This window comes from Microtus ochrogaster, chromosome 10, assembly GCF_000317375.1.
Source record: "Microtus ochrogaster isolate Prairie Vole_2 chromosome 10, MicOch1.0, whole genome shotgun sequence".
In the NCBI taxonomy this organism is placed as follows: Eukaryota; Metazoa; Chordata; class Mammalia; order Rodentia; family Cricetidae; genus Microtus; species Microtus ochrogaster.
The window spans coordinates 62,288,392-62,313,017 of record NC_022016.1 but is presented as its reverse complement, the minus strand read 5'-3'; the positions used below and the strand labels follow the sequence as shown (position 1 = coordinate 62,313,017).

The following is a 24,626-nucleotide window of genomic DNA, read 5'->3' as shown; positions in this document are numbered from 1 at the left end:
GAGATCCACCTGCCTGCGAGGCGAGCTGAGCAGAGGGTTAACATGTGTTCGAGCACCTAGATTTACCTGTCTGTGAAGCAAATCTATTCCCCTGGACGCTTTAGTTATCTGGGACAATGTGTCTTTTCCTTTTCCCTTGAGCCATATGGAGCAGGGTTTTTATGGTTTGCAATAATCCCAAATCTCATTTCCACCATCAAATCAGGAGCCTCAGCCCTCGGCCACCGAGCACACCCAGGACCAGTCGCTTCCTACTGAAAACTTTAATGAAACCAATAAGTTAATAAGTTAACAAAGTGAGGTACTTGCATATCTGAGAACCGGGTTGGTGGGGGAACCTCGATCGTGGAAGGAGGGAGGGCTTCTTCCCATGTCTCCTTTGGTCACAGGGTAATCTTACTCTCCAGCCCCTCTGGGCAGCTCAGTTGCCAGGGAGAGGGGCGGGAGTGGCTCTCTGGGGACAGTGCGATGCAAGTGAGGCGAGCCAGGATGGGCTCCAGAGCATGATGGTCCATGCAGATGGTAGGGCAGAGATTGGGCACCATAGGACTGAACGATATTCAACCCAAGCCCTGGCACTGGTACATGCAGGCCCCAGGATGAGATGCAGACAGCTCGGCCTCAGCCCCTTGCTCCCAAGCACCCCCAGAGTGTTATCATTGGTCCACCACCCCTTGCTCTCTTGCCACCTGAGGTGACCTCGAGGAAGAGGAACGAAAGGGTGGGGAACCCGAAGCTGGTGCTGGGGCCTGCGGCGTCTGGGCGTTTGTGCCAGTGTGCAGCACTGTCAACGGGAGTGTGAAAATGGGGCAGAGGCCAGTGCAGGGGAGAGCAAGTTGCAGTTGGTATAGCACTGGCTAGCGTGTACTCTCCGGGACTAGGAAGAGGGCGCGCCTGGGTTCTCTCCAGTGGTGTGCCAGAACTGGAGGGGCAGGCCTGAGTTATGCTGTGGGGATGCCAACGTAGTCCTCAGGGCAGCCAGTGGACTCCTGAACTCCTATCGGGGAGCATGACATGTGGATACTCCCTCCCCTGCCCAGGAGACCAAGTGACTTTGTGCTCATGCCTCCGAGTGTGTGTGGCCGTGTGCGTCACTGCGTGAGGAGGCATTCTGCTGGAGAGATGAAAGGGCCATGCTTGTGTGGCGGCGGGCCATTGTCTGGTATGTCTGGGGAAAATACAGGAACTTGTGCTGACTGTCAAAGCTGTCTGGAGGACCAGTAGGAGTGGACATCCAGCAGCAAGAGGGAGCCCCTGGGGTCACACCTGCAAAGGGGCAGGAAGGCCCAGGTACTGTCCTCAGGAGAGGACAGGAAGACTTAGGCCCCATGCTGGGTGGGGATGGATGATAAGCCAGAGAATGGATGTTGGGTATGGCCAAACAGCCTGAGACCAGCTACTGCTGGGGCCCATCTCCCAGTCAGGGAGGGGCAGAGGAACCCCACGGGGGTCCCCAAAGTTGCATATTTAACATAGTTTGCATATTTGGTGCCCATCTACCTTATGGCAGAGTCCTGTGCTTTGTGGGCACCTATGGGGGCACCTTGGGCCCATCCCCTAGTGGGGCAGGGCTTGGCAGGAGGGCTTCCCTGCTCTGCCTGGAAGGGCGGGCCTGGAGACCTCACCTTGCATAGCTAGAAGCTGGTTCAGGGACCAGGGCCTCAGCGCCCTGCTCCCACTCCTGGGACAGAGCCCCTGCTGCCAGGTGGGCCATATTGAACCTTGATGGAGCCAGCAGGGTCCTGGAGTGTCCAGAGGCCTCCTCCAGTCAGCCACTGCTGCGGCCCACCATGTGGCCTGGCATTTCGTGCTTCTGGGGCGCCGGTACCTGGCATCGGGTATCTTGCCCACCCAGACAGCTCAATACTGTGTATGGCCTCTCTCCCTGCCAGGGAGCGAGTTCAAGTAAGAGAGGAGTCCAGAGGCCTCGGGGTGAGTCCTAGGGGCAGACGGAAGGCTGCCCAGCCCCTGAGAAGCCCTTCAGTCCATGTTGGTGCTGACTGAGCGAGAGATGCTGAGCGTCTGTGCCGAGACGGAGATGTCCTCGTGGTCTACAGGGCTGTGGTAGTCCGAGGTGATGTCGGGGTCAAAAAGCGGCACTTGCACGGTACCCAGGCTGGCCGAGGTGCCAGAGCGTAGGCAGCGCGAATAGAAGCCCAGCAGCAGATCTAGCTTGTGCTCGATAGACTGCACCTGGGGGACGGGGAGGGGAGGGGCTGGAGGTGGTGTTGGACCCGAGGGCGGGGCGCCGCTGGGGAAGGGACTGGGCAGGGCCGGAGCTGGGGGGCAGGGGAGGGGCTATAGAGGAGGAGGGGCTTGGATACTAGGTAGGAGGCTTGGTTAGGACCGGCTTACCCCGTGCTTTCTTGGAGACGGGCTTGTTTGTGGGACCGAGCTTGGCAGAGCAGAACTCAGCCTGTGGGTCCCACTAGCGCCTCCCGAGGCCAAGGCTCTGCGCAACAGCAGTGCTGTACCCTCGACAGCTATTTCAGTCATCCGGTGGAAGTCCTAGCCACACTCACCTGCTTTTCCACCTTGACTACGCGCCCCATCATGCTGATTTCATCCACTGCCTCTGTGTCCGAAGGTCCCTTATCGCCCTTCTCCCTAGACTTGCGATCCCCAGGCCCTCGACCCACGATTTGGTCCACCCTGTGGAGGGAAAGAAACTATCAAAGAGACTGAGTCACCCTGCACCTCCCTTCCACAAGAACCCTTGTTAGGCGGCTGACAGGGAAGACAGCCGGCTCTGGTGAGTGCGGTCACTTGCCTGACTAAGGGAGGCTGAGCCTGGGAGACACCAACACTTGCTTTGAGAGTTCTCCAAATAACAAGCAGAGCCTCCCAGATGAGAAAGGAAAGGAAGTGTTGGAAAGTGGACAAGATCCCACCCTATTCAGCAAAGTCCCTGCTTCCTCTCCCTCTGAAGCCATTCTAGTCAGACTGCCCCTCCCCCAAGTGAACTCCACGTTACTAAATCCGGTGATGAACTCCAGCTCTGACCTTATTTCCTTGACCTAACAGCAGCAGAGGTCACATCTGCTCACTCTTTCTTCTCAAATGCGTGTTCTTTTTTTCCCTTTTAGACAGGGTCTCTTGTAACCCGGCCTGACTTTGACCTCTCTAAATAGCCGAGGCTGAACCAGGGATCCTCCTGCCGCGAGCACCTCCTACCCCCAATACTGCAGTTGTTGAGATTGGGCCTTGTTAAGTTTCTGGGTCTGACATGGAACTCTCTATGTAGACCAGACTGGCCTCAGACTTACAGAGATCTACCTGCTTCTGCCTCTCCAGTGCCAGGATTACAGATATGTACCACCATGCCCCATCACAATTGTTATTTTTTGAGTTAATGGATGAACAGATAGTGAGAAAGTAGGGCACATGAGAAAGGAAAGTTCTAGGCAATTTGGGACTTGATATAAAGGTTCTTCCTTAATCCTGGACCTAGCAGACACGCAGGAATCTAGAGACAATCCAAAGGTGATTTGCTTTGCATTCCTACTTGGGAGACAGGAAGTCAGTGGGTACTGTAGGTCAGTTAGCATCCTAAGGAAGCTGTCAAGGCATAAGTATAGACTGGACTCATCCAGAGAACTACAATTGAGGGAGTTTTGTTTTTCAGTTTCCAAGCAGCCTATGTAAATTACAAGTCAGGGATCTTGTGGTTTGGGTTGGAGTTCTGGCTTCTTTGTCCTTTTGAAGCAGAGTCTCCTAGCCCAGGGTAGCCTAGAACTCATGGTCTTCCTGCCCCTGTCTCCCCAGTGCTGAGATTACAGATATTGGACAGTAAGTCTCCTAGAGGACCTTGCCCGCCTGGACAATGCCCTACAGAGCACAGATGACTTGCTATGGTCCTTAGCCCTCTCACCTGGGCCAGGGCCCTCAACTCCCTTCCCCTCCCTTCCTCCCTTCGAAGCCTGCGTACCCACCGAGCTTGCAGGCTCTTGATCCTCCCCAGCATGTCCAGATGCCCTGCGGAGTACTGCTCGATCACGTCCTTCACATCGTAAGGCCGCAAGGTCTCCTTGAATTTCCTTTTGGCCACCAGGAACTTCAGAATCCTGTTAGAGGAGGGGGATCTCTGGCAGATGTGCTTGTTCCTGTAGAAGGCTCTTTTCCAGTTCCTCCTTTCTCTGCCCCTTAGTCCAGATCCAAGTCATCCACTTGGACCACTCCAAACAGCCTCTGCTGGGTCCCCTAGCCTCCAGACCTTTGCCCTGCACACCCACAGGCTGCCTTGGTGTTTTCTCATATGCCTGCCTCTACAGCCGCATTAACTGAGGAGGCAGGGAATGGACCCGGTGTCTCTCGGCTCAGTGGGATATGGAGCTTCTAGAACATCAACTGCTGCTGATGGCTCAGGGGAAGATGTTGCATTCACTCTACAAGCACTTGGCAATTGTGTGCAGGGTCTTGAACACCCAAAGAGAGTTAGATCCAATCCTTGGCTACAGAGACCCCAGGTCTAGGGTGGGAGGCTGGGAGGATGAGGGCAGTTGCGGGGAGACAAGAGCCAGGTTCAAAGACTAGGAAAGGAGAGCTAGGAGCCATGAGAAGGGACGGCCTCAGCAGGCACAGCCTTGGGCGGTGTTTTCCAGCCACGGGCAAGAGAGAGGCTCCTGCTCTGAAGAAAGGAGCTTTCCAGAAAAAGGCAGGGAAACATGAGGAGACTCCTGCTCTGAGAGGCAAGGGCAGGAACATGCCATGAAGGGACCGACCCCTGGGGCGGTGGGCGACATGAGAAGATGGGACTAGCTGTGATGAAGGGCTAGGGTGGGGACAGCCTAAAGAAGGCACAGGGCTAGGGAGGAGCCACCACTCTGCTTCAACAGGCCTGCTCTGTCAACTTCTGGAGAGAACGTGTCGGTGCTGTGGTCTAGGCACAAAGTCTGGTTCTCAGGATGGGCCTGAGCAGGGAGGGGACAGTGGGATCTGAGCAACTCAGAGGTCGCACAAGAGACTTCTGAATCCAAAATCCAAGTTGACTCCTATGTCTGGAGACAGGGTAGGCAGTGGTATTCACTGCCTGACTTGGGGAGGTGGGCAGAGGAGCAGTTTGGGGCATTCTGGGTGGGTGGATGGGGGCTGTGAGGGTGCCAAGGAAAGCTTGCCTGGTCCTCACATTGTCTCCAAGATGGTGGCCACAAAAGGGGAGAGACGAGATGTATGGAAAGAGGTGAGGGAAGGCCTGACTGGGGGTGGGAGGCCTGGGCAGCTCCAGCTGGCTGATCTCAAAAGGAACACAAGAAGAGGCTGCGGGCAGGTGTGTGAGCCAGGGAACAGAGTCAAGGGAGCTGAGTTTCAGTGGCCTCCAGAGCCCAGCTGCAGGCTAGAAATGGAGACCCAGCCAGGACTCCTCGCCAGGAAGCTGGGGCCAGATCCACACTGGGCATGGCTACAGGGTACAGGAGACCAGTTCCTACTTAATTATCACAGCAGCTAATGTATCATGGCTTTCAAACGGTTTGACCAGGACCTACATAAAGAACACATCTCACCCTGCAAACTAGTACACATGCACACACAGACTGAACTTCCAATTCCATAAGTACAATCACCCTTGAGTATGAGACATTCAGTCTCTTTTTTTTTCCTTTGAGTTTTGAAGCAAGGTCTCTTGTAGCCCAGGATAGCTTCAAACTGCTGATGTAGCCAAGGATGACCTTGAATTCCCAATCTTCCTGCTTCTACCTCCCAAGTGTTAGGAACAGAGAACTCCCCCTATGCCCGCCCAGCTTCAATTATTTTTCAATGCTGACCCTGACGCACAATTTCACTGAGTTCTCCACCTGTGGTCTGAAGAGCCCTGCTCTTGAGGATGTCCTAAGAGAAACAGAGAGGCCAAGACATCCAGGGAGAAAGAGTTCGTGAAACAGAGACAAAAGGACCTTGGGATTGAGACACAGGAAGAAAAACCTGTGTAGAGCCTGTGGCACCACTCCGGAGAGAGAAGGAGAAAGGCTGTTACATAGCAGCAGGAGGAGAAAGCGTAAAGAGAAGCAGAGAGGCTGACTGGAATGTTGGGGAGGACCCGGTATGTGTAAGAGCAGAGACCCTGACGGGCAGCTGTGCCACTGGCCACCGGAGCCAGGCCTGCTAGACATGTTGTGTGCTGTGAGGAGCAAAGGGTGCTGGAAGCCATATGCTTCCTGCCTACACCTCCTGTGCTCCAGGCAGGTAGCAGCTGGCACCCCGGGAGCCACGCCAGGCCTGGCCAGGAGGACAGGCCCAGATGGGGAGCAGTGACGGGTGGCAGGTGGGAGAGCTGCTCACCTTGGGCTTCAGCCTCACCTGACAGAACGGATGACTGTCTTCACAGCAGGCATGACATCATCCACCGTGAGCTCACACTGATAGCTCTTCTCTTCAGCTACTTCCTCTGAAGGGCCCTCTAGAAAGACAGGAATGGCACATGAGGGCCGAGAGGTGGTGGAGGAAAGCGCTTCCAGGCCTCTTCTCCATTAGCAGTAGTAAGAGGACAGAGGCTCAATGCAGACCAGGCTCCTGATCACTGGCTACTGCCTCTCACTGCCCTAACTGTGTTACACATCCTTTTGCCTCGTCCAGGACTGGGCAGGGCAGACATCTGCCTGGTGACAGGTGAATGGCAGCTGCTTTAGAGGACATGTGGTCTAGCCTGGGACAAAGGTGATGCACGCAGCCTCGGAGGACATGTCATGTGTTACTCCTTGCAAGGCAGGAGGCCCCAGAGAAAAGGCATGTATCCAATGCTCTTCATTGAGTCTTGTGCGGTCTTTTCTTCCAGTTGGGAGCAAGGGGGGGTTCGGTGGAAGGGAACTCAAGCTAGTTCCCCTGCCCACATCTGCGACAAGGAAGGGGAAACAGCTTCTCAGAGGCTGCTACCCTGTGCTTCAGGAAGGTGTACTTTCCTCACCACAGAGGGCGATCCCAGGCCCCTCCATGTGTAGGCTTCCATGGGTTAGAGCCTCCCAAAGAACCACTGGTTTGTGGTGTGCTGTAACTGTCCAGGAAAAGGCTGAGTCCTCAATACTCAGCATCTTGGCACAGCACAGGGAGAGGCTTTGAGCTGATCTCTCCCTCCAAGAACAACAGGAGCATCCCATCCTCATCCTCTGTAACATCCCATCCGTCTTCATCCTCCTCAGCTCCCTGTCTGTCCTCATCCTCCATAGCATCCTGTCCTCATCTTCTATTGGATCTATTTACCCTTTCTTTCTCTACCAAGAGCCTACAGCACATTCAGCAGGGGCAAGGGATCTGCCAGGAGACCCCAGACAGCCCTCCCATTTTCCAGATGAGGACACTGAGTCATAGAACAGAGCAGCCTCTTGCCTAGGTCCCAGTGTGGAGCTAAAACTCAAAGGGACCATCTTCCTCTAGCAGTGGATAAATGGTCCGTGAGAGACCCTCAGTCACATCGGCAGCAGGCCGGGCTGGGGACAGTGACAGCAGGGAGCACTGCTGGCCAGCCTTGCTGCAGGATAAGCACTCCCCCACTCATATGCTGAGAGTCTCCATTCCCATGTCTGCAGAGTGGAGGAAAACGGCGTAGCTAGGAGAAGCAATGGAGACTGTCCAGTGGGCAGCTGCACACAGGGCTATGGCTCCTTCCAAGGAGCCTTGAGAGCTGGCGGCTGAGAGGCACTTCTATGAATTCCACTCTCCTGCTCCACTTTCGAGGATCGCCCTCCTCAGAATCCTTCTCTGGAATAGATACTACTATTGCCTCTGTTTTACGGATGAGGGAAATGGGACCCAGAGAAATGAGGTCACTTATCCGAAAGAAGTGATGGAGGGCCAGTGAGACAGCTCCATGGATACAGCATGCAGACTGATGACCAGGTTTAATCCCCAGGACCCATGTGGGAGGGAATCAGCTCCCACAGGTTGTCCTCTGACCTCCACTCGCACAGACACACAATAAATAAGTAAAATATAATTTAATTAAAAAAAAGTGACAGAGCCAGGATTCAACTCTTGGAAGCCTGGTTCCCATCCTGAGCTCTTATCACTGCCAAATGTCCCCTCTGGATTCGCATTCGATTACCATACAGTCTGGAGACTGTGTTATGGAGAAGAAGTTACGATGCCCATTTTCTAGAGCAGACGACCTGAGCCAGTCTCCCCCCACCCCTACCACCTACGGCAGGTGCACTTGACCTCCAGGGCTTACCCTCAGCAGAGCTGCGGGGCTTGAGTCTTAGAGAAGCCCGGAAGCGGGTGCGGTCATTGAAGCTCCAGCTCTTCTGCACCTTGCTGGGGCTGGATGCCTCACCCACCTGCTCACTGCTTGGTGAGGTGGGGATCGGCGGAGGTGCCAGGTGCTGTTTGGAGGGACCTGTCCGCTTCTGGGAGCTGCTCATTCGGATGCGGTCTTTGATGCCCATCCGGCTGCTGGCGGAGCAGGGCAGGCCAGGGAAAGAGTCAAGTTAGCCGGTGCCAAGGCAGATAGGTGGGGTCAAAGCTGACCTAGCTGATCTGGAGGGTGGCTACTGGGTCTAGATTCCCCACCAGTGATTTCCTTGGGTGTGGTAGGGGGGCCCTGGTGCCCACAGGAAGCCAGATAGGTCAATGGGGACGTATCCCTCCCCCAGCCCCACCTCCCATTCTTCCCCATCCCCAGACAGATAAGGGTTACACAAGAGACAGATGTCACAGTGAAGGCAGTGAGAGAAACTGGAAGGAAGTGAGAGACAGGAGGACAGAGGATCCAGGACCAGCCCAGGTAGGTGGGTGGAGGGTGAAGGTAGCAAACCCCGAGGGTACGGACACTGTAGGAGGAGCTCACCTGGTCAGGCACGCAGAGCGAGGCTCTGGGCCTCATTGTACACAGGGGTTGGCTTTGTGGAAGTGAGAAAGTGTGTGAACATGTGTACCTGGCTGCCCTGCCACCCGTGTGTATATACCGCCTGTATACATGTGTCCACTTACACGTTCCCCTCCTCTCACTACTGGAGCTATCTTATCCCATGCTGGCCAGGCCACGGCTTTAGGACCCGGCACAGCCGCATAAATAAAACACTGCAAACTCAGGTCTCCATCCCAGATTTCCATGTGTTTGTAGCGGTGGGGGCGCGGTGGCTGCATGATACGATGGCCAGCTAAGGGTGTGACTGTCCAGGACATGCCAGGCGCTGGTCCCTTGGTGAAGATTTGTGTGTAGCAACCTGTTCTGCTGTGTTTTCCCTGTCTGTGTTCCTCAAGTCCTATCCACGTGGTCTTGGAACGCCTGGAAGGCCCACCTTTCTGGCTATGCACCTGTGTGGCTGTGAACATGTGTGGGTAAGGATGTTTGTTCTCCCTGCTCTTTCTGCACCCAGCTCCCCATCGCATCCCCAAATCTTGGAGGACAAACAGAAGAAGGCCTCCATTTCCCTCAGACAGGCCCCAGTTAACCAATACCTGGTAGAGTAACTCTGTGTCCAAGAGGTTCAAGAACCATGCTATGCTGTTGGTAAGACCTCAGCAAACATCCTTCATCCCACACCCTGCAATAGTATCGCCATTTCCCCTGCTGGAGAACCCTTGCTGACTGGTCCGGAGGTCCCCACTCCGAATGTCTAGAGCCATAGCGCAGAGAAACACCAGCCAGGTTCAGACAAAGCTTGAGAGGGGGCAGAGGTGACCAGGTGGTCCTACACCTGCCTGGGGGCTTTCAGATCAAGGGCTGAGCAGACGACAGGTTCTGGTTTCCGTATTAGGTGGGAGACAAGGCCTCCATGCCAAGGGCATGGAGCAGAGAGCAGAGCCAGGGTGGTGAGGTGGGGGAGTGGGCCAAACCAGGGCTACCTCGGGGAAGGTGGCCCAGATGTGGGGTCAGCCTGTTGGGTGGGGTCAGCCTGTGGGGTGGGTGCCTGTCCTGGGTGGGGGGAGGTTATATGGCACAAGTTGGGAGTTTGGAGCTATCAGAAGGGATCCAGTCATGTTCTTCACATTCCTGGGATCTCTTTGACACACCCCAAAGACTCCAAGAGAAGTTTGAGTGTGGCTTTCCCAAACTTGCCTCTGCAGACCCATTCCTGTGGGCTCTCCTCATGCTGGCAAGCACCCACACCCACCCAGGCCATGCAAGAGCACCCTGTCCTCTGCTCCTCTGGAGGGGGAGAAAGGGGAGGAGACTGGGGAAGTCCTTGAGCTTTGGTCCAAGGACTGGAACTCCAGATCGCTCCCTGCCATTCTGATGAAGTTTGGCCTTCCTGTTACTGAAGTGTACAATAAGGCTATGCTTGCACCTGGCAGAACTCTCAGAGGAAGGGGGCTGAGGCTTGCACTATGAGCCTTACAAAATCCCTTTCTGGCTCTGATTCCGTGATGGTGGAAGGGAGTTTCTGGCCTGATTTAGGGATTCTGTAACTTTCCAGCCAGTCAAAGGTCTTGGCTCTTCTTGAATGCAAGAAGACACTGTTTTCCCCTGGAGCAGCCCTGGATTCCAACTCCTTGGGCAGGGACCAGAAAAAAGCTCACGTCAGCCTCTCTGGAGCCTGGAAGCTCAAAGAAAATGGAAAGAAACCTGGCACACGGTAGGCACCAACAGCTCTTTTCTTCCTGGGCTCCTTAGAGCACACAGGGTCCAGGCTTTATGCTTTCAGGCCTCTACGCCTCCCCTCGTAGGGTCCCTGAATTTGTCATCCCTATTTTATAGGTGCAGAAAGAGAGAAATGAATTGCCTAAAACAAGAGCAAGGTCAGGATCCATTTTCTCTGACTTTAGAGACCGTCTTTCTCCTATGGCAGTGGACCTCAGCTGGGGGCGATCTTGTGCCTGACAATGGAGACACAGTGGGCCTTCCACTCTGTAAAGGGGCTCTCCTGGCACCTCCTGGGCAGAAGCCAGAAATTCTGTCCATCATCCGAGACGCATGCCATAGGCCCCAGCAAAAGAATCATCAGATTCAAAATGTCAACAGTGTTGAGGTAGAGAAAAGGGGAGAGGGGCTGCTGGTGCCTGGAAGGATGGGGGGTGGCTGCACTGGTGCGTGGAGGTGGAAAGATGTGGGGGGAGAGGAAGGAGGGGGTAAACTTTCATTGGCTGCTCTCCAACTGCCCTGAAAACCCAGCCACAGGGAACTCTGCCATCACAGTCCAGGCTGAGAAAGGCAGACACCCATCCCCATGGCGCCCACAGAGCCCCTCTTCAGGGACTATGGGGCAGCAGCCTTATCACTGGCCTCTCCACCCTTGGTTCTTCCTGACCTCCAGCCTACACTTGTGGAGGGGCAGATCTAACCCAGCCTCCTCAGTGCCACCCTCAGGGAGCCCCTATTTCCTACAGACATATTCCCAAGCTTTTGAGTTTTCTTTTGTCAAGATTGGGGAGAGAACTCGAGAGGTCTGCTATAAAGGTACACCCTTCTCAGCTTCCAAATCACTTTTCAAAAGTATGGCCTTTATTTATTTCTTTACTTATTTATTTAGGAGATGGGCTCTCGTGTAGCCCCGTCTGGCCTGAAACTTGGTATGTAGCCAAGAATAACCTTGAACTTCTGATCCTCCTGCCTCTACCTCCCGTGTGCTGGGACTATAGCATGCACTACTGCATCCAGTTAATGCAGCGCTAGGAAGCAAACTCATGCATACTAGGCAAGCACTCTACCAACTGAGCCCCACCCGAAGGACCTCTTAACTGGCAAATGCACTAAAGTGGATGAGGCCACCTTAAGACTTACAGCAGCCAGTCGGCACCTGTATTTTACATGGAAGGAAATGGAGGCCTAGAAAGCTAGGAGTTGTGCACAAGGGCACACAGCTAGCAAACTGGAGCTAGACGGTGGCCTGAAATGACTACTCTAAGAATGGCTGCCTCTCAGCAGAAGCTCAGCAGGGGCCCTGTCCCTGTCTCCAACTACAAGGCTCCACAACCTAGGCCACCTGAATGCCAACAGGATGTGACTCATACTGGGCTTTGGGTTCTTTATGATCCTGTCCTGCCCCAGAGTGGTCCAGTGGCCGCTCTCAGATCAGGCCATACTGGGCAGCAGGGTCATCTCCCATAGCTTCGCTTTCTCTTTCACCTCCATGCTTGATCTCTGCAGCTCCCTGGCCTGAGTACCCTCCCCCCACCTCCAGACACTCTTTCAGGGCTGCTTCTGGGCTAAATGTCTGATCTCAGCTTCTCAGCCCCTCTGCTTCCCTCCTGTACTGTACTCAATGCACCGAGTCACGATTACTCTTTGCAGCTCTCTGGGGACCATGTTTTATTCATCACCATTTCCCCAATGCACAGAGCAGGACCTGGCATGGGGCAGGTACCACAAATGTGGTTGTGATGTAGCTGAAAGAGCTGGGTGCAATTGGCAATTGGTGACGGAGGTGCTGGGCACAGTCTCTTCAGGTACCAGTGGGCTTCCCAGGTAGGTGGCGGAGAGCCAGGGAGCCAATCCCAAGGCTGGCACAGGTCAGAGTGGGAAGGACCCTCAGAGAGCCTCTAGTTCAACCTGCCCATTCCACAGAAGGGAAATAGGTCCAAAGAAGAAAAGCAATTTGGCCAAGATAACATGGGAGTCAGCAGCACAGCCAGCATATCCTCAAAGCTCCTGAGAGTGTCCCTTCTGACACCCGGCCCATGCCCTAAACATCCCTAGGAAGGCAAGGGGGCTTAGGGCCTCAAGACAGATTGCAGGCGGCAGGCACATGCACCTTGTCCCTGGCCCATCCTGTCCTCCTCTCCAACCCCTAAAGTGGGGGGAGCAAGGAGGAAAGGGGACAGGAGGAGCAGATGAGGGGGTACCTCGGTCTCCAGCTGGCGTGGATCCGAAAGAAACTCCGCTTATTACTAAACATCTGGCTGAAAAGTTGAGAACAAGACACGAACAGAGGTTAGTGACAAAGAGACAGGTGGATTGAGCATGGAGTGCTGCCAGGACGGGGCTGGTCTCCTGTGCCTGGAGGGAGAGAAGGATCCCACTCAAGTCACCCTCCAGGCCCAGCCCCAGGATGCAGAGGTAGGTCTCAGGCTCTGCATACGAGCCCTTGGGGGTGTATCAAGCCTGTAGGGCCCCTTCTCCAGTGACCGCGTCAGCGAGGTGAAGAAGTCCTGTCCTTTGCATTTTGAATGCATGCTCCATGGGATGTGGACACAGGCAGCCAGACTTTTAGAATGCATCCCATAACCCTCAAAGGGAGGGCCTGGCCTTGGGAATGCCATTCCCAGGAAGTCCCACTCCTTGGAGCTCCACTTCCTAAAAACATGCTCTGTGTGGGCAATCCCCAAGCTCCATGTGTCCAAACCAGGATGGGAGTGGGAGGTAGCAGTATACACATATGTATGTATACATATATGTTTGGGAGTATCCTAGCAAGAGTTACACCCCATTTCCTAGGGTCAAGATAGCCAAGACTAAGGACATGGCCACTTGGCTTGAGTCTGGTACAAAAGCCACAGCTCAATGCCCCTGCCCCAGGTTCCTGAATCATTCCACCGTCAGACACACAGACACGGATACTCCAGAGCAGACAGACAGACACAGTGTTAATAATGCCAGGCTTTCAGCATTCGTCTGTCCCCAGGCCTCTGAGGACTCAAGGATCCAGAATTATGAAGGGGCACAGGGTCCAAGCTCCCATCCATTCCTAGTGGTTTCTAATTCAGGCGAAGGGAGACAAGAATGAACTGGAAGCTCAGAGTCCATATTTGGCCCCACTCAGGCTTGCCAGAACACCAAACCTTATGAGTTTCTGGCTATAAGTTGTGGTTTGGCAGGCACAGGACCTGCAGGCAGTGATGGAGAACCCAAGTCAGGTTGTGCCATGGGCTTCTCTTAGAGGGAGCTCCCGGTCTAGCGTGGCCAGTCATTCCTCTCCCTGAAGTTCCAGACCTGCTTAGCACTCAACCAGTAAGAGCCCTCACTGAAAGCAGGGAAAAGACCCTGCTCTCCCATCCCCACCAATCCATTCCCCAAGCCCCTTCAGCCCCAAACAGAGAACCCAGTGCCCCTGAGCAGCCTGTAAGTATATGCAGGTTGGGCACAACTCTGACCCTGACTAGTGTCAACAGTTTGCCAAGAGCAGAGTTACTCTGCCTTTCTCCAGGCCCACAACAGAGGTGAGCTCTCTGAATGTGGAGGGACTTGCCTCTTTCCTGGCTGCTAATGTTGGACTTGAGCTTAATGATACCCCAGACTCAAGGAACAGATGTCCACCTGGCTGGTTCGAGGATGATGTGCGGGATGAGGCAAAGGAAAAAGATGGGCAAAGCAAGGGAGAGCATGACGGAACCGAACTGACCCTTGACCTCAAAGCTAAAGTCTCACAGAAGCCATCACTTTTTCTCTAAGACATAGGAGGGGCTTCTGCTATCCTAATATGCCTGGGATTCCTCCAGTTAGGAACGTGTAGATGAAGCAAGTGTTGTTCTGTCTTGGTTCTTCTTTCGACAGGCAAAAGCTCCAGGTCAAGTTGGGAGAGAGGTTGGGGGCAGCAAAGAGTATCTCAGAACAGAAGGAGAGAGAGAGAGAGCCCCGGCGGGGGGAGGGAACCCCCTGCTCTAGCAAAGCTGCAGACAAGAGCCGCAGAGATAAGCGTGTTAGTCACTGGCGGAGTTTTCCGCAGGTCCTGTGGCAGTCTGAGTCACAGAGTTCTCTTCCAGCAGGCTCTGCTTCCCGCATGCCAGGGGGAGGGGAGCCCTGCCCTCACACCCCAGAACAGAAAAGCGCCCTCCATTACCTGAGCCGTAAGCACTTGGGGCCAGCGGCCTCCTCCTCTCTCCAGCTTCCCGGGAGGGATGGGGGTGCAGGGATGGAAGAGTGGTGGGGGGTGGGGTGGGATGTGGAAACAGAGAGAGAAAGAGGACAATGGTATGAACAGTGGAGGATGGAAGAGTGGTGGGGGGTGGGGTGGGATGTGGAAACAGAGAGAGAAAGAGGACAATGGTATGAACAGTGGAGGTGACAGGAGAGAATGGTGCGGACAGCTCTCCCTCTCAGACCCTGGGAGACCCAGAGAACGGAAAGGTAAGTCCAGTGTGGCCTCTCTAGAGAGGACCCCCAGTCTGTACCTGTGGCCATCTGACGACAACTACCACGTCTCACAACAATGCCAGAGATTTCCCCCAAACAGGTCCATACACCCATGTGCTGGCTGGAGGAGGTCTGAGAGAGGGTGAGACAGAAAATGGAAAAGGAAGAGAAGAAGCAAGAGGAGGTGGTGGCCTCTGGGGGCCCCTACCTTTCCCCAGGGCAGAAGGAGGTGCTGCCCGGCCGGTGGCAGGTGGCAACGGGCGGGTAGCGAGAGGGCGCTCCATCAGGTACTGGCGCCCGCCTCACCTCCAGGGGCCGTAGGCCCCCATTGCGGGCCCGTTGTACGTGCTCAAACAAGAGGGCCAGCTCTCTGCAGGAGAGGGCGCCATCAGCTACAGGCAGGGCTTTGGGGACACCACCCACCTCACCCAATGGGCCCAGGGCTACTGATCCTGCCAAGTCTTGAGCCACCCTCTAAGGGTGCTCATAAATACCCCAGGCCAGAACAGAAGTTCTGGGAAATGGGAAGGAATCTAGGCATGGTTATGTGGGTTGGGCACAACTCCAAAGCACCCACACAAAGAAGGAGATGAGTCCAGCTGACTCTGCTCCTCTTCGCGGAGCTGTGCCTACCAAGCGGCCTTTAGCAGCTCTGAAATCCTTAGTCTCCCAGCCTGACTTGGGTTTTAGGGTTTTAGGAGGAGACTAGAGCTGAAGACAGATTTCATAAGGTGGCCAGCCCCTCTTCTCTGCCCTGCGCTGTCCCTCCTACCACGAAGTTCCTGGAGATGAGATGGGGCTGGGTATCCACTCACTCTCCAGGCTGTTTCCTATTGCTATAACCAGGAAGGTAGCCGCCCCTCAGCCCTCACCAGCCTTTCCAACGGAGCCCAAATCTTCAGGCCAGGCTGTTCCTCTTACCAGGAAACCCAGGCTACCCCACCCAGAGTTCCCAGGCTACCCCACCCAGAGTGTTCCCACACTTCCACGGCAATTTCTAAGCACCAGATCCCTTAGAACATCTTCCTCCTCCCCAAAGGGGCTGCTTCAAATCCAGCCTCTAGCTCTGCCTCTGCCAGGTATGGAGATGGGGAGAGGGAGGAGTGACATGGGGAGCCCCCTTCCCCGCCCCTACCTCCTACTCCTCCCCTGGGAAGCCTGTGGGACAGGGAGGGAGGGAGAGGGGGCCAGGTGCGGGTGCGAGTCACGCAACAGCTGCTGGAGGAAACTAATGAGGTAAAAAACGGTGGAGAGAAGCGCTGAGCACAGCAGCCTAGACTAGCACGCAGTCCATGCCACCCTGCCCGTGGGACTGAGCCAACCAAGCCGGCTCTGCAGTCTTCATTCCTGCCCCAGGGCCTGGCCAGGCACCTGGCTCCACGCACCTTGATGATGCTATTAATAACCTCCGGCATGGAGCCACCCCCATTCAGTCTGAGCCCAGCCGGGGCCAGCAGAATAGACCCATCGCTGGCCTCAGAGGTTGCTGCCCAGAACCGTAACAGGGATCACACAGTCACGCACAGGGGCTCTGGGGCGGGCACACGTTTCTGCCATAGCACCGTCTCTAACCAGCGATACCTTGGTTGGTACAAGCTACGGTGTGCCCACTCAGGACTGAGGAGAGATGGGCTGGCTGCCGCTTCCCTAGGTGGCATCACCTATTGGTGAGCATGTAGATTGCCAGCACTCCGTGTGTGGGGCTCAGCTTCAGAGGCAAAGCTGCACCCACACCCTGAGCCCAGTGGACATAGAAGAGCTGAGGAACGGACCAACCAGGCTCCAAGTTTTGCAGGACCTGAAGCGCCAGCCCCAGGGCTCTGCAGTTGGAGCAGTCTCCTCTCTCAACCCTGAGGGCATCTTCTCAAAGGACATTAATGCCAGCCCCTACCCGCTCCCACTCCAGCAGCACCTACCTGAAGGATGGGAGGATACTGTCATAGTAGTACCAAGTGGCTGTCAAGTAGGCCCTGCTTGTATCCGTGGAGTACAAGCGCCACGCAGCCTGGAGGCACGGGGAGAAGGGCGTGTCATAAAAGTCCTTAGCCACCCACCAACCCTCTGCCCCCGAGGGACCCCAGTCCCAGGCCAGCTGAGAGTGATACTGTGACCAGAGGCCAAGTCTAATTCCGTAGCCACCAGCCAAGAAACCATGACTTCCTCAAGGTGACCCAGTAAATCGGCACCAGAGCCAGGGGCCTACAAACACTGGGACAGAGCTGGGGTCTGTAGTCAGGCAGGTATGGACTTCTAATCTGTTCTTCCACGCAGAATAGACTGACCATTGCTGCCCTAACAGTGTTGTGAGGATGAAGGGACAGATGTGTAGCCAATGCCAAGCTCAGCGCCTGGCACACTTAAGGCCAGGGTCCGCGAAGCCCTCCCGCTAGCTCCCTTAGCTAAGTACACATTCGCGGAGTCTGGTTAGTGTCTTTCTTCATAAGCTGCATCTTAGGCCCCACTGCATCCTCAGTGCCAAGTACAGTATCTGGCACATGCAGGTGCTTCTGCAAATGTTTGGGGAGGGAATGTTGACTAAGTGAATGGCTTTACAAATAGCGACTACGCTGTATTTTCATCAGCCGCCTACTGCTACCATGGGACTACGAGGGCCTGAGGGAGAACAGAAAAGATTATTGCCCACAAACTCTGCAGCAGAAGGAACTACGGTCAGAGGTAGTTTTCTACGGCGAGAGGAAAAACTGTCTCTCTCCATCCAGGTAAAAAAGGTCTGGAAAGGACTGTGAATGGGTTGATCCACTGGGATAGGAAGATACAGAGACTGTTAGACAGGACAAAGCAGAATTGGGGCAGCCCCGGATGCCTCCCCTCCTCTGGGTGCCTCTTGTCCTTAAGGGGTTGCCACAAGTGACCTCACCAGCCTGGCGCCTTCCGAAGACAGAAATATTTTTACTTCCTGCTTGCCTGGGTCCCTGGCATGGGCTGGGGAGCAGCTGCCAGAGGTCTCATTAATTATGGGTACCACAATACCAGCTGTCTCTCAGCAGGGACCGTGCCAATCGCCTGCCCCTACAATGCCCCTTGGGAGGCCAGCTCTGGGAGGACAGTGGTCATTGTGTCCCAAGGGATGCTAAGAAGAAAAGGCTGGGCTGGTTGTTGGAGATAGCGGGGAGGGAGAGAAGGGGCTCTCTCTACCCTGGGAAGGAGAGATAAGGAGTGGCCAAGTCAGGCTGGGGTTTGGGGGTCAGAGGATGGTGTGCTGGGGAGCAGGCAGCGGTGTGCTGTGTCAGGACTCTTAAACTACTTCCTACAGGAGTTCTCCTGCATGCCCCTATGCTGGAGAGAAGCCAAGGTAGCGAAAGGCTTACAGATCAGAACCCACTCCGATCACATCCATCACACTGAGGGAAGCTGAGACCACATGCCCTGGCTTCCTATACCTGCTCTGGTCTCTGGCCACTCCTCCTCTACTTCCTTGACTGGCTCCCTTCTCACCTGCCCATTAAATGCTGGCAATTCTGAAAGTCCAACTTTGGACCATCTCCTTATTGTATGACTTCCTGAGGGCACAGTGAGTGTATCACAGAGCCAGGAGTGGAGCAGGCTGACAGACAACTACCCAGTTTCAAGATGGCAGAGTTAGATCTGCACTAGGATATGGGAGTCTCTGGTCCAGGCTCTCCCCATCCCTGGTCATGGCTGCAGTTGGCAATAAGACGGCTTTAGGGAGTTTGAAACCCGCTATTTGCTGCAGGGGAACATTACTGACAACACAGTCAGCATCCTTCTGTCCACAACGTGGCATGTGACACCCTTCTGTGTCTATCTGAATATAATTGGCCCCCATAATCTCACAGGGAGTGGTACTTTTAGTAGGTGTGGCTTTGTTGGACTGGGTATAGCCTTGTTGGAGGAAGTGTATTGCTTTGAGGAGGGCTTTGAAGTTTCCTATGCTCAGGGTAGGAAGGTGAGTCCTTCCTATTGCCTGCAAGATGTAGGACTCTGAGCTACTGTCCGCCTGCATGCCACCATGCTCCCATCATGATGATGGACTGAACCTCTGAAACCGTAAGGGAGCCACCCCAATGAAATGTTTTTCCTTTATAAGAGTTTTAGTGGTCCTGGTGTCTCTTCACAGCAATAGAAACCCTGACTAAAGCACCCCCCTACCCCACCCCCAAGTCATATCCCTCTCTGAGCTTTGAAGTAGAGCTGTAGTTTTTAAATTGGGACACATGGGTCAGTGCACAGGGCTGACAAGCACGGGGTCTCCCAAACATCATGTACCTGGATGAGGTTGGCTGCTGGCATCCTCCGCTTCTCAAAGTGCTTCTGCCTATGCTGCTCCTGCACCTTCAGGGCAAAGCCAGAGCCCAGGATGCCCTACGGAGATAGGATATGGTTGCAGGCAGTGTAGAGAGAGGACAAGAGCATACTAGAATGTTCCCCTACCTGCCCATCTGAGGCACCCCGGGTTGCCCAAGACAAACTTAGGATAGACTTGTCAGGTCTTGGCCCCAGCCTCCCTCACCCACCAGCAGGAACTCACGGCAGGCAGGGCAAAGAAGGAGATGCCCAGTAAGGCGAAGCCGGCAGCCAGAACCCTGCCCAGCCATGTATGTGGCGTCTTGTCCCCATAGCCAATGGTCGTCAGTGTAATCTGGAGATACAAACAGGTTACCCATAGGACTGGGCATGGGGGTCAGCCACAAGGACAGCAAGTGCAAGAAAAAAAACAGATGACAAGACAAGGACTTCCCCCAACAAACTCCTCTAGTGGCCCCCGGGGACTGATCTCAAGGACTTCTCAGGGAGACTGGAGGGGTACAGACCGTTCTCACGCTAGTTACGGAAGAGCAGTACAGGTCACGAGGACTGAGTAAAGGGCTGGATGTGGGGGCGCAAACAGGTCCGAGAGAATAGTAGGGGCTAGCATAGGGACTGGTCTCAGGAGCGCCAACCTAAGCTTGAGTTGGGGCTCCGTGGTAAGGGGACAAAACCTAGGAAGTGTCCTGGGAAGTTCCTAGGGGCAAGGGCGGACCTGCACAGACCCTCACGCACCGTCCCCCACCAGAGCGAGTCAGCATAGGAGGAGAAGTCGGAGTTGGCGTCCTTCTCAGCCAGGTAGACGAGGAAAGAGGCGAAGATGAGCACCAGGAACCCGATGTACCAGGCGGTGATCAGCTCCTGAGGGAAGGAGGAAGGGTGCCTGCCAGCCGGGGAATAAGGATACACACACTTCTCCAGTAGCCCCTTTTCAAGAAAGGAGCCCCTGCCTGGCCTTCTCAGAAACCCCCAGGGCCAGATCTCAGGCTTGTCCTTAATCTTTTCAGGCTTCAACCCTTCGGATCCCTTCCCAGCCTCACCCTTAGGGCCTACCCAGTTCCCCAATTCCATCCGGGGCAGACCTCTCCAAACCAAGGGGCTTGCAGATGTAACCCTTAAACCCTACCCCTGAGGCCGGGCCTTAAGCGCTGTCCCGCTGGCTCCAGCCGCCTTGAGCCCACCCCCTCACCGGGTCACCCCTGCTCAGCTTCAGCCCCTTCCCTCGGATAGACAGGTGTATTCCGAGCCCTAATAGTTCTGCCCCAGTGTAGGCCTAGCTCCCAGCAGTCCTTGCCTAGGCCGCCTGGGCCTAGCTCCAGTCCCCATTTGCCCAGCGTTGGCCCCGCCCCAGCCCCGCCTCTTGCTTGCACCTCAGCTAGCTTCCAGGAGCTTCGTTTTCCCCCATCTTTCCCCAGCCTCACCTTACTATGCGCGTAGACCACTGAGCCTAGCAGCTTCCAGGTGCCGCCGCGGCGGTCCATACGCACCATGCGCAGGATCTGCAGGAAGCGCATACTGCGCAACGCGGACGTGGCAAAGATGTTGCCCTGTGTGCCAGCAGCGATCACCGCCACCGAGGCCACAAACACGATGAAGTCTGCAGGGCAGAGGTGTCGAAGTCACCAGCCCACCTCGGGTCAAGACCTGGGGTGTGGGGCTCCTGGGACTGTAATGGGTGGGGTTGCAGATTGGGAGGGTCCACTAAACTCATGAGGAGCCAGGATGGGGTCAAGGATGAGATCAAAATGCCTCCCTGAGCCTTGGGGTGGGGCAGGATAGGAAAGGCTTGTACCGATGACACAGAAAGGTTTCCTGGCGAAGCGGAAGCGGCCCTGCCATCCTCTGTAGCGGCAACAGCAGCCAGCCGACCAGACGCGGATTATATATTCCAAGCCAAAGACCACAATCATCACGAATTCCTGTGGGGGACCAGGACCCAGATCAAAGCCCAACCCTGGGTTAGGAACATCGGCACCTGGTTAGGTTCCTCTTATACCTGGAAAGATTTGAGAGAATTCCAGAAGGGAGGTGACCTCCTCTTTGTCCTCCAGGGAGAACAGAAGCCCAAGTCTGCCCCCATACACAAGTGTCTAGCTCTATAAGAAGCCTGAGTTCTTTCTTCTCCCTGCCCTGAGTCTTCCAGCCATTCTGGACTCTCAGTCCTGGTTGAGGGCAGTCAAGAGTGGCTCTCTGTCGGCGGAAGGCCTTCTATTGGTGTACTTTTGTTTAACAGGGTAAGGTTTGCTTCTGTTCTGGTACAGAGTGGCGTCTACTCACCTAGTCTATCCTGGGCTCATCCTCAGACTTCACACAGCACAGGCCATCTCCCTGCACCAGCCAGGAATGAGCCAGAGAGAAGCAGCAGTCTGCTCTCTGATCACAGTCTCTAGAAGGCTCTCTCTCCTCAGGTCAGGAGATGCTCTACCCTGGAGGAGATGCCAAAGGGGACTCCCAGCACTCACCAAGATGAGGAGACACTCGTTGGCAAGTTCCTGGTGCTCCTGGATAGTGGACAGCACGGACAGCACCAGACAGCTGAAGACTAGCAAAAATCTGCAATTGGAGCATGGCGGGGAAGGTTAGATGGCTGGCGGAATAGGATGACTGAGGGTCCCCGGGCAGGGGCTGCAGAGTCAGGAGACTCGCTGTTCGGGTAGAATTCTTCGGAAAACAGAATCCAACGCAGAGTCATTAAGCACAGATATCTCCCAAGCCCTCTCCAGAGGACCCTGGTGTGACTGGGACGCAGAGAGGAGGCCTCCCAGTTTTGTCTGGGCTAGCGAGAGAACACGGAGGCTCAGTGTTTCCCAGCCTCAGCCACCCACTGGCCTTGGCTCCATTTTAAGGCCCAAGTAAAGTGTTCCAGAGGTCACTAGAGCTCAGAAGCTGTGGCCTCAACTGAAGAATAAGGACAGCTGCTCTGCCTCCGTGTTTTCTGGAATTCATAGTGAGTCAGCAGGAGAAGTGAGGGGCTGAGGAGGTGGGCTCAGCAATGAGAGCATTTGCTGCATGAGCTTAAGTCTCCCTGTTTGAATCCCAAATACACATGTGAAAAGGCTGGGCATGACCACGTGTGTCTATAACCCTAGTGCTGGGATCATGGGCCAGTCAGTTCCATGGAAACAGTGAGGTTCGGGGTCACTGAGGACCCCGTCTCAAGGGAACAAGGCAGAGAGTGATATCATAGGGCACACAATGTCCTCCTTTGGCCTCCACAGACACTCACACCCGTAACCAGACACATACACCACAAATAAAAAGGGGACAGAGACGACATGGAAGCAGCAACACAGGGGTGAAGGAAAGGAAAAGGGGATCCGGAAGTGAGGAGCCGAAGGCCTGGAACTACCCAGGGGGCAGCGTGAAGCTCCCAAGTGGCCCTGTTAGAAAGGAACATTATAGAATGTAACTCATCCAACGCTTTCCTTGTTGTCGGTTGCACATGAAAAAAAAACAGTGGCTTACAGCAGGAAAGGGGTTCACCAAGGCTGCTGAGTATTTCTAGGGCTGACCCGAGATTGGAGCCCGGAGTCCCCCAGAGGAGAGGAAGCGGGGAGAGTTCATAATCAGGTGCCTTGAGGCATGGACACGCACAGGAGGGCTGCAGGTGTAGGGAGGGGAGTATGGGCTCTTTGGAAGAAGGTGTGCTAAGCATGCCCCTGCCCTAGCAAACACCGGAAGGTGTGTGCTTGTTCCCTGGAAACATCGCAGTGCACTGACCAGGCAGCCTCCCCATGCACGCATCCTCAGAGCTCCATTGATGCCATCACCATCAGAGCCTCTGCACACCTTCGGCCCTACGCACACTCATCTGTTCCCCAGAACCTCTGCTACTCCCCTTCCAGAGCCTGCCTTCCTGTCTGTGCCTTAGGGGCTGCTCGTTCTTACAGAGTCTTGCTATGTAGTTCAGGCTAGCTTTGAACTCTATCTCCCTCTCCTGTCTCAGCCTTCCTGATTCTAGGATTACCAGTGTGCAACACCGTGCCCAGCCCAAATCTCTTTCCGTTTATCTTTATTTCTGTTCCAGCATGCATGCACACTTTGTGTGTGTGTGTGTGTGTGTGTGTGTGTGTGCGCACACGTACGTGCGCATGTGCACATGTGGGTGTGAGAGAAAGAGAGAGAGCAAGAGACCAGATGTGTTACTCCTAAGAAAACCACTGACCTCTTCTAGTGAGCCTTCTTCTCTAATCTGGGCTGATGGGCAATTGAGAGTAGGGTCTGGCCCACTTACCACTCCCTGAAGGGCAGGATCTGGTGCCACAGGAAATGCCCCCCAGATCAAGGAGGCAAGAAGCAGCTGTCGGTGAGGGCTTCAGATGAATGAGATGGAGGCCTCTGCGGCCAGTTCCAGCCCAGAGCTGAGTCAGCAAAGGCACAGGGCAAGTGGAGAGGGAAATATATCCTCCACTGCTCAGATTCAGTCACTAACCACAGGTCCAGCAGCAGCCAGGCTCTGAAACGGGAGCTGCAGCTGACACACAGTGGTACGGGCAGGGCTGCAGTGGGAACACCATGGCCCTCACTCTAGCCCAATTCCTCCACTGACTTTCTCTGAGTCCCTAAGACCTCAGGCAGTCCTGGGTATTCGCAGTTCTCTGTTGAGCACTTCCAGAATTCCTTCCCTCTCTTTTTTTTCTTGCCACTTCAATAGTTATTATCCACAATAGTCTATGCCAAAAAAGCAGATTACAAAACCACAAGGGTCATGTGATCCTTATGTTTTAAAAAGAGACACCTTTTACATATGCGCCATTAGTGGCAAAAATGAAGTAATTTTATGTTTGCTTTCCTGTGCTTCCTAAGATTTTTTTTTTTTAAGAATGAATATGGATGGCTTAACTGATAGAAAACTGATGTGCCCCCGTTTATTTGTTTTGCAGTGCTGGGAAACAAACCCAGGGCTTTCTAATAAAGGGCTCAGTTATTCAGCTCTATCCTCAGACCCTGTGGTCCTGTGGTGGCTTGAATGAGACTGTCCCATAGGCTCATATATTTGAATTCTTGGTTCTCCATCAGTGGACCGTTGGGAGGGACCAGGAGGTGTGGCCTTGGCGGAGCAGCGGTGCCACTGGAGGTGGACTTTGAATTCAAAAGTCCAGGATACTCTCAGTCCCAGCTCCCCCTCCCTACTGCCTGTAGATCAGGATTTAGCTCCCAGCCAGTTCTCCAGCACCACGCCTGCCTATCTGCCTGCTTGTTGCCGTGCCTCTCGCCATGATAAAAATGAACTAATTCTCTGAAACTGTAAGCAAGCACTAGTTGAATGCTTTCTTTTATAGGAGTTGCCTTGGTCATGGCGTCTCTTCACAGAAATAGAACACTGACTAAGACAAGTCTCTAACACTTTTAAGGATTGATTTTACTTGTAATCGTGTGTGTGTGTGTGTGTGTGTGTGTG

At 54.6% G+C, this 24,626-nt stretch overlaps 1 protein-coding gene across 1 annotated transcript in view; it reads right to left on the bottom strand.

The window, feature by feature from the left end:
- Positions 1 to 310: 310 nt before the first annotated feature.
- Positions 311 to 24,626, bottom strand: part of Kcnq4 (potassium voltage-gated channel subfamily Q member 4) — a 52,394-nt gene continuing 28,078 nt past the window's right edge. The window contains exons 3-15 of the mRNA XM_005353320.2: positions 21,688 to 21,778; positions 21,018 to 21,144; positions 20,647 to 20,822; positions 19,961 to 20,086; positions 19,449 to 19,559; positions 19,187 to 19,282; positions 16,855 to 16,943; positions 15,147 to 15,308; positions 8,159 to 8,379; positions 6,295 to 6,394; positions 3,933 to 4,064; positions 2,523 to 2,652; positions 311 to 2,193 (exon numbers count right to left, since the gene is read on the bottom strand). Coding sequence (XP_005353377.2) covers positions 1,981 to 2,193; positions 2,523 to 2,652; positions 3,933 to 4,064; positions 6,295 to 6,394; positions 8,159 to 8,379; positions 15,147 to 15,308; positions 16,855 to 16,943; positions 19,187 to 19,282; positions 19,449 to 19,559; positions 19,961 to 20,086; positions 20,647 to 20,822; positions 21,018 to 21,144; positions 21,688 to 21,778 — 1,774 coding nt within the window. The 3' untranslated portion in view covers positions 311 to 1,980. The remainder of the gene's footprint in view (positions 2,194 to 2,522; positions 2,653 to 3,932; positions 4,065 to 6,294; positions 6,395 to 8,158; positions 8,380 to 15,146; positions 15,309 to 16,854; positions 16,944 to 19,186; positions 19,283 to 19,448; positions 19,560 to 19,960; positions 20,087 to 20,646; positions 20,823 to 21,017; positions 21,145 to 21,687; positions 21,779 to 24,626) is intronic.